Source organism: Camelina sativa, chromosome 7, assembly GCF_000633955.1.
Source record: "Camelina sativa cultivar DH55 chromosome 7, Cs, whole genome shotgun sequence".
Taxonomy (NCBI): Eukaryota; Viridiplantae; Streptophyta; class Magnoliopsida; order Brassicales; family Brassicaceae; genus Camelina; species Camelina sativa.
In genome coordinates, this window is record NC_025691.1 from 5,672,521 (window position 1) to 5,681,873 (window position 9,353).

General features: G+C 32.7%; 1 protein-coding gene across 1 annotated transcript; it reads right to left on the bottom strand.

Moving 5' to 3' along the window:
* On the bottom strand, positions 3,051–5,089 carry LOC104700424 (probable WRKY transcription factor 21). The gene is made up of 3 exons (XM_010415939.2): positions 3,795–5,089; positions 3,594–3,719; positions 3,051–3,439 (listed from the first exon to the last, which is right to left on the bottom strand). The coding sequence occupies exons 1-3, from the start codon at positions 4,682–4,684 to the stop codon at positions 3,295–3,297; spliced, it is 1,161 nt and encodes a 386-aa protein (XP_010414241.1). The 5' UTR covers positions 4,685–5,089; the 3' UTR covers positions 3,051–3,294.

Consider the following 9,353-nt stretch of genomic DNA (forward strand, 5'->3'; position numbering starts at 1 on the left):
TGAACTAAAAAGAGCAAAAAAAGAAATCGAGTTTTTAAAAAATTACATAAACTGTAAAGTGGTGACATCATTTGAGAATATTGCATTCAATAAATCCATATGATTAATGCAAACTTTCTCAAACACAGCTAAAATCAAGAGATGTATGCAAACTTTTTCACTAATGATGATAAAAACAAAACAACGTTACAATCTGTTGCTGCTACAAGTGTGGATACGCTTCAATCAACAACGTAATCGCTCATATCTACGCTCATATCACCCTAAACAAAAAAACTAAGAAAACCAAAAAAAGAAGAACTCATATGAAAAAGAGATTTATGCAAACTTTTTCACTAACCTTAACATTAAAAAAAAGTTCACAACTGTTTCGATCATCACTCTTGTTCTTGTTAACTACCTTTATCGATCTTGTTTCATCAACCCTGGTACACAAATTTTCCTTTAAAGACAATAGAATACAAAAAATAATAATCAGCATGCAAAAAAATCAAGAATTATGTGATAGAGATGCAAAACGGATCTAAACTTATATTTACACAAATCTGGGTTGAAATCAAGTTATAAAGTTTACATAATCTCAAGAAACTAATACATCAAAATAATCGACATGCAAAAAAATAAAGAATTCTACATACCCAATTCATCAAGAGATGAACCGATGGTGAAGATGGAGATATGGTGAAGACGGAGAGAAGGTGAGTTGGAGAGACGGTGAGAGACGATGGTGAGAACCAGACAACGGAGAGAGACGGTGGACGGCGAAAGAAGGAGATATGGTGAAGACGAAGAAACGGTGAGATGGAGAGACGGTGAGAGACGATGGTGAGAACCAGATGACGGAGAGAGACAGCGGACGGCGAAAGAAGGTTTAGTTTCGATTAAAATCTTTTTCTCCTTTCCAAATTTTTTTGTATTCTCAATTGTAAGGTTATCGAGACCCAATAAGATCAAATAAGGCCCACTCGATTTCAAAATAAGACCCAACAAAAGCAAATAGTTTGTTCAAACTGTTTTCTTAATTTCAGTTAATAAAAATCAACAAATTAAATCTGAAAATATTATTGAGGGTATTATTGGCTTTTTTTTAATTCTAAAACCTATTTGACCAAAATTTTAAAAAAAAAGTGTAGATGGCCAAATTTTTAAAAAAAGATCCTTTATTTATAATTTTCCCTTCTTCTTTTTTGGTTAATCAAATTACAGTAATCATTTCCATCATTTTACGAGTGATTTAAATTTAGAAATTTTCTTTATAGATAAAAGACAATATAGTTGGTGTGCATATATATGTCAAATCACTAAAATTTTTGTTTTTTTCTCTAATTAGCAAATACTAAAATTGACCTTTGTATTTATTTTTAACAGCACATTTTATATGCAACTACGAATTTCCGAAAACAAACGCATAAGTTTTCAACAAATTATGATTATGATTTCTATTTTTTTAGACAAAATTATGATTTCTATTTAAAAAGCGAAAAGAATGACTTCAACGAATCTTTCAGCAGATTATGATCATGGTTTTGGTTTAGTTGTTATTTTAATTCCAGCTAGACTCATATCACCATGATTTATTTTTTTCAATAATGGGTTGCACTACTATGCTTGTTTCATTACTAGTACAAAATATCTCACAAATGAAAATTATTTTTATATACAAATATTATCCTGAACAAAAATACAGAAAGAATAAAATGTTAGGAATTTTTTTTTTCTGTCAAAGTTGAAATATTTATGGTTGAATTTACAAGAATATGCGACTAAATATGCTAGATTTTCTCATTCTTATTAACTACTTTAATTTATTGATTTGAATCATTTTTGTTTTCATGGATATTTCTATTAATCAAAAGGAGTTAAAAGATTTGATGCATACAAACTCAATATCAATAAGATACATTGATACATCATGACCTTCTACTATTCACTATACTGAATAAAAAAAATCAGATCAAAAAGATATATGGCTTGTCTGAATAAGCATGTCAATGGTTATTCTTGTAGATTTATATCATATCACTTTTGAAATTAAATTACCTTTTAACATTTATTTGATAATATACAACACTTTAAACAAACAGGTAATATGTCGGTGCATATTTACTATATAGTTTAATGATATGTGGTTATGCACATGATGTGTACATATGAGTGTGTTTACGAATATTTAACGGTTAAAATGACATGACCAGAGTAAATAATATGCCAATTAGAGCAAAAGAAATATATATTATAGATACTAACGATTTTCAAAGTAATGCACAAAAATGTTCTATTTTAAAAGGATTTGAACTTGAGTATTAATTCATCTCTCCGTTTCAATTATTGGTTTTCGATTTATAATTATTTCCAATGACTTAGAATTTATAGTTATTTCCAATGACTTAGAAGGATTAGTAATGACTTTGAATTATTAAGGTCATATTGATTCTATTGGTTTGTTAAGTAAAGGGAATAGAAATAAATCATATTAATAATTATTCATTATGCTTTAGTTATGATTAAGGGAATAGAAATAAAGTAACAACAATTTGATACCTTTTGGGTTCAATCTAATTTTTGTACTTTGTAGTCTATTCCTAAAATGGAAGCACAATTTTATCTTGAATTATTCATTATGCCTCAACACATGGATGCAATATACTCCCTCTGGTTTTTTAGTTGTCATTCTAGAGTAAAATTTTTGTTTTCCAATACTTGTCATTTTAAGTTTCCAATGCATATGTTTGGTAAAAATATCAATTTTATCCCAACTATTTTAATGCTTTGACCAATAAAAAAAATTAGAAAATGTATTAAAGAAAAGGTATAATAGAACATTGATCTATTTTCTTAATTTGTATGCAAAACTCTAGAACGACAAGTAAAAAAACCCGGAGGGAGTATATGATTCTTGTACTTCTAAACTGACAAGCTCAGAACAGAATCCGAAATGATATCTTAGATTTAAGTTATCTTCCTAAAATAATTAAGTTACTTAGTACCAATCACCAACTTCTACTAATAGCACCCAACCACATAATAAAAAGTGAACTTGCAATAAGAGCAATAAGAACAACTTGAATCATTAAGAGCCAATAAACTTAGAAAGAGAAAGAGTCTTGACAAATCCTACATTTACCCCTTCTTTTTAACTCATCAAACCCAACAATTGCAGCAAACTCTCACATTCAAATCCCACCCCAACAAAAACATTTGCCCCCACCATATATCACAACATTGGAGCAATGCTAAAAGAGAACATACATGAGAAAGTTTTTGCTGGACGACAAAGATAGATATAATAGAGTCTTAAGTTGTTATAGCTTGAGATGGCAATTTCGGATGGTTATGCTCTGCTTCATAAGTAACAATAAGCATTGCCGGATCTTCCAAACATCTCTCAACGTGCTTCCTCGCTGGACAACCTCTCATGCTACTGCATTTGTAATATCCCCTGCACACATAAAATTCAACCCAAAACTACTTAAAAAGACTCTCATACTCAAAAGCCTTAAACACCTATAAAAGGATAGTCCTTTTTTGCATTTGATATTAATCATTCATTTTTCCTTTCTCAACCATGAATTCCTCAATCAAGAAGTGTATACCTTGGATAAGGAGAGCCCTTGATGGGCTTCTGACCATATTTGCGCCATGAGTAATCATCAGGAGGAATATCTGCAACCTTGTTACTTATAGCAGGCACTCTGATCGATCTCCTAACCCGATGTTTCCTATCAATTGCACCATCTAAGTTAAAGAGATGCTGTGAAATGAAAAAAAATGAAAAAGATATATATGTAACTGACCTCTTCTTAGAGCAGTGGCAACGGCTAGAGTTCCCACATTTTAAGCCTCCATGTTCGTCTCCTTTCAAAGGGCATTTTCTCTTAGAGTGTTGTGAGTTCTGATCAGTTGAACTCGGTACCCCTACCAAATGGAAAGAGTTCTTTCCTTCTAGATTAGCCACACTACCATCTATGCTAAGTGAAGAGACAAAGGACCTGGTGGATGACATGGTTGGAGTACAACTCGAGTTATCGAAACTCAAACTTATCCCACCATTGCATTTCCTAAGCAAAAGCTCAGCTTGATGTTTCTGTAGCTGTTGCTGCTGATGAAGATGGTGAGCTTTTAACCGTTCATGAAACTGCTGTTGCTGCTGTAGCTGCTGCTGCTGCTGCTGTTGTTTCTGTAGCTGCTGCTGCTGTTGTTGTTGTTTGTCTGGAAACAGATTGGAAAAATTCGAAGAAGGAATTGGCTGCTGGTTAAGCTGAAGGAGAGGAGCTTTAGCATTTGGGTTCAAAGTGAAAGACTTGGTCCCTAAAGTGAGTGAATCTGAAGGTCTCAAGCTCAATTCCTGGAAACCAGACCGGAGAACAGGTGGTTTCTGAGATGAAGAAGATGCAAGTTCTGTTCTTTGGTGAGAAGAAGGATCAAGGAGGAAGGTTTGAGACACATGGGTCTCAAGTTTCTTGGCTCTTCTAAACCTAGCATGACCAACAACACTAGTGCTCAACAAAGTCGACACTCTCTTGAACCTAAACACAGCTTCTCTAGTTTCAGACACCAAATTCCTCTCAAACCCAACATGATCTTGTTGCTGCTGCTGCTGCTGCTGCTGTGGTTTATTCAAAAGATTAAGAACTCTATGACAACTCTCTACAGCTGCTCTGTTCGTTCCTTCTATCTCCTCCATGTCTTTAATAACCTCACTTCCCCTCCAAGAACCCTAATTTCCCTCTCCCCCCCAAATAAAAAAGAACAAAACTTTCACTCAGAGAAATGTAAAAAGAAGTGAAGCTTTTACTCAAATCCCATCTTAGAATTCCCACATAAGAAGATCAATCAAGGTTGATATAGAAGAAGAGGAATTGAGAGAGAATGAAGAGAGGTTCCCTTCCGTTGGATGCTAAAGAAAGGTTAAAAAGAAAGGAGATGGGGGAGGTCTCAAGTTAAATGAGTTGTCAAACCCAAGATTCCTCCACCATCTTTAAAAAGGAGAGGTTCGAGAAAACGAAAGGTGTGAAAGAGAAGACTTTTCTTGCACACAGACACTCTCTCTCTCTCTATGGAAACAAGTTCGTCGTTTCAGCAATCACTCAACCAAAAAAAAACAAAAAAAAAAAACTGAAAGCATCCTTATGATTTTTTTACCCTCAAGTGAACAAAAAAAAATTAAAAAAAAAATGAAAAAGACAACTTTACTTTTTATTTTTTTGGAAAAAAGCAAAGAGAGAAAGAACGAAACCGGCGTCTGTGTCTGTCACAGACTCAGAACGGTGGGTCCCTACTCGAAGACCTTAAGTAAGACTCTGGTCCGAACTTATTATTATTTTTTGCAATTAGATTTTTCTATTTTCTGATAAAATTATAATACCTAATCAAAATTAGCATCATTATACTTTGGACATTTTGTTGACCTCTTTTTATACAAAAGATTGTTTACAAATTATTACTGTAATTAAATAGATCTACATGATCTACACGACGTTTAAGTAAAAAAAAAACAAAAGTTAAGAAATTGGATTCCCTCAAGTTTTGTTTTTATAAGATAATAAGATAAAGTGGTACCAAACTTTTTTTTTCAACAGTTTCTAACGGTTACATTTAGTACATTATGACGTGTTTTTCTCTTCCACGGATCAATGATGTGTGTTAGCTGAAGTGTTGCTAAATGTAGAAACTATATCTACTAAGAAGCATTTTAATGATTCAATTATTAGATACTACTTGGGTACTAGTCTAATGTTTTTTAGTTATATCATATTAGCATCCTAAGTTACTTTATGGAATTCCAAACTATTGTTGTTTGATATAAAATTTTACTCTCTCTCTCTCTCTTAAACTCAAGTTTTAGATCTTTTTCTTGTTCTACAGAAAATGATGTTTAAAGTTTTCGTAAAATCTAAGAATTACTAATTTAACAAAAAAACGAAATTTACCAAATTTAACAAAAAATAAACTTTACCGAAGTTTTCGTAAATAAAAGTGTTTTGTGCGTAAAAATAATATATGTATTATTAAACATTTATTACTATCAAGAACAAATGTAAAAGCTCTAATAATGATGTGCTAAGATACCTTCTAACATACCTTTTTTTTTTGTTATCTAAAATTTTATTATAATTTGTTTTGGAATCAAAGATGGATTACAAACGCCCAAAAAAGGGACACTTAAGCCGGTGGACAACTAGAAGTCTCCAGAGTCAACTGCCGAAGGAAAAGGAATTCCCCAGAAACTAAGCCTTATCGAAGGGAGACAATAAACTGAACTAGAAATACAAACAGATCATATCAAAACCAAATCGAAAGAGGACAACTCCTTAAACTATAAGCAGAGATAACAAGTCTACAACATTAAATATGGTAGCAGAGAAACTTTTTCTTCTGACCGCCCACGGCCAATTCGTAGATAACATCTACCTCCTCCTATCATGTTGAGAGCCAATCTCTCGAGAACCAAGGACATCATAACCCGACAAGCAAAGAGCACTCAGAGAAGTTCATAGAGACTCAAACCAACTCCCAGATGCGACGACGACGACTGATGCGTCTCTTTACGTCTAACTAGAATCCTTCAAAAGGCGATCATATCTAAACAGATCATGAAAGCGGGGACAAGGAGCAAAGCACAACTTCTCAAAGTTAACACACGCCGTGAACACCAAGGACAAGAATTCACTGTAAGCTTTAAAAACTACCAACCAAACACTAAGCACGAAACTTCTGCTAAGAAAGGAGCCGATCCTAAAAGGAACCACAAGCTGAAACATGGAGACAAGGATGGGAAGAAGAGGCAAAGGCTTGAGCTAACAAACCATTCCAAATTTGAGGCTTAAAAATAAAAATAGGCACTAGACCAGCAACAAGATCTGAGACAGGAACAAGCAAACCCCAATGGCAATTATTCTTCTAACCAACCGTTGATCTAAGATCCGGCATCATCAACTTTACTTGTATCAGAAACCCTCCTAGAGAAGACTGCTCTAACCGCTTCCTCAACACAATCACAACTCAAACCATGAATCCTCCAAAAAGGTTCCCCAAACGAAGGTTCAACAAGACTGCAAACAACACTAAACACCTAACCCTAGCTAAACAGAACAGTAGAGAGACGGGAAAATCAGCTTACTCAAACAAGAGACAACAAGAACCCATAACTACAGAAGCGATAAGCATCCCCTCAGAGATCAGGACAAACGCCGGATCTGACAATGGTAACAAAGGCTTCTCCTGTAACCATCGGGAGGACGAACAGATGCTCAAAAGACTGTCGATCCGACCTTACTGTGAAGACCATCTCATTTGCTGAGCACACTAACCGCACCTTCTAACATACCATTGATGAAGATGTTCTTATCAAGCAAAAACAAAGTTTTACATATATGTCACCATCATATGCAAGACAATTAGGGATTGATCATAGTAAGTTAACTAGCTAAGCATGCCTGTTTTAATAATATTTGTTAAACAAGATAAATGTAATATGTAAGCGAGAAAGGAGCTTATAAGCCTCACTATTATTAGCAAGATATATAGTGTGACGGACAAATCATATGTTATTTTTGAAATACTAAGAAAGATATTATCATATCAAGTACTCAAACTTATTTTTCTAGTAATGTTAGTTAACAAAGGTAGTGTTATATGTGAATTAGTGTATTTATCAAAGTATTACTTTCCAAATTGAAATAACTCACTTGGTTATCATTAGCATAACATTTGGCGATTGACAAATCTTATGTTATTTTCAGACAATAAAAGAGACATTTTTATGTTAACTAGTCAAGCACGCTTGTTTTAATAATGTATGTTATAAAAGTTAGTTGTAATATGTATGTTACTATTTATTAGGGTATTTTGATGTTTCTTAATTTAAATTAACACATATTATCATTAATAAGCGAAAAATCTCACACACTTGACTACCATTAGCGAGACATCTGACGATGAACGAGTGATATGTTATCTTTGACAATTAGTAAATCACACTTGTTCTACTGACGTATGTTATGAAAGCTAATTGTAATATGTATGTTACTATTTAAGAAAGACAATTACACCAACGAGTCTATCACGCATGTTTTGTATGTTAAGAAAGCTAGTTGTAGTATATGGATTATTATTTATTAGGGAACCTATTAAGAATTGGTTTTTTTTTAATTCAAGTAACACGCATCATTATTAATTAGAAAAAGCTTGCACACTTGACTACCATTAGCGAGACATTTGGCGATGGACAAATCATACGTTATTTTTAAGATAAGAAAGACAATGTTACACCAACAAGTCTAGCACACATGTTTTGTATGTTAAGAAAGCTAGTTGTAGTATGTGGGTTATTATTTATTAGGATATCTATTAAGAATTGGCTTTTTGAATTGAAATAACACACGTCATTATTATTAAGTAGAAAAAGCTTACACGTTTGACTATCATTAGCGAGACATTTGGTGATAAAAAAATCATACGTTATTTTGAGATAAGAAAAAGCCAAAATTAAGCCAACTAATCTAGCACACTTGTTTTCGTAAGGTATATTAAGGAAGTTAGATGTACTATGTGGGTTATTATTTAAAGGGAATTCTATCAAAAATCTTTTAATTAAATTGAAGTAACGCACTTCACCATTATTTAGTGGAAAAAGTTTACACACTTGACTACCATTAACAAGACATTTGGCGATAGATGAATCATACGTTATTTATGAGATAATAAGAAAGATAAAGTTACACTCAAACATGCTTTTTCTTGTAACGTATATCTAAAAATATATATTTAATATGTAATTATTATTTATTAGGGAATCTATTGAGAATCCATTTTTTAAATTGTAATAACGCACATCATTTTTGTTAAGCGGAAAAAGCTTACACACTCTCATTTTTTGAATCAAGTAATTATTATTTAGCTGAAGAAGCTTACACTTGACTTCCATTAGCAAGACATTTGGCGATAGACAAATCATACGTTATTTATGAGATAATAAGAAAGACAAAGTTACACTCAAGTATGCTTGTTCTTGTAACGTATATCTAAAAAGATATATTTAATATGTAGTTATTATTTATTAGGGAATCTATTGTGAAGCCATTTTTTAAATTGTAATAACGCACATCATTTTTGTTAAGCGGAAAAAGCTTACACACTCTCATTTTTTAAATCAAGTAATGCAAGTAATTATTATTTAGCTGAAGAAGCTTACACTTGACTTCCATTAGCAAGACATTTGGCGATAGAAAAATCATACGGTATTTTTGAGATAATAAGAATGATGTTGAGTGCGCTTTTAATCCGCTATCCTCAATAAGGTTCATAATGGTATTTCCATGGTTCAAAGTATCAAAGACAATGATAAAAAAGTC

Coding starts and splice junctions, on each gene's coding strand:
- LOC104700424 (XM_010415939.2), bottom strand. CDS start 4,684: ATGGAGGAGATAGAAGGAACGAACAGAGCAGCTGTAGAGAGTTGTCAT. Junction 3,720..3,794: donor TGCCACTGCTCTAAGAAGAG/GTCAGTTACATA, acceptor TGCAATTGATAG/GAAACATCGGGTTAGGAGAT. Junction 3,440..3,593: donor AAGGGCTCTCCTTATCCAAG/GTATACACTTCT, acceptor TTATGTGTGCAG/GGGATATTACAAATGCAGTA.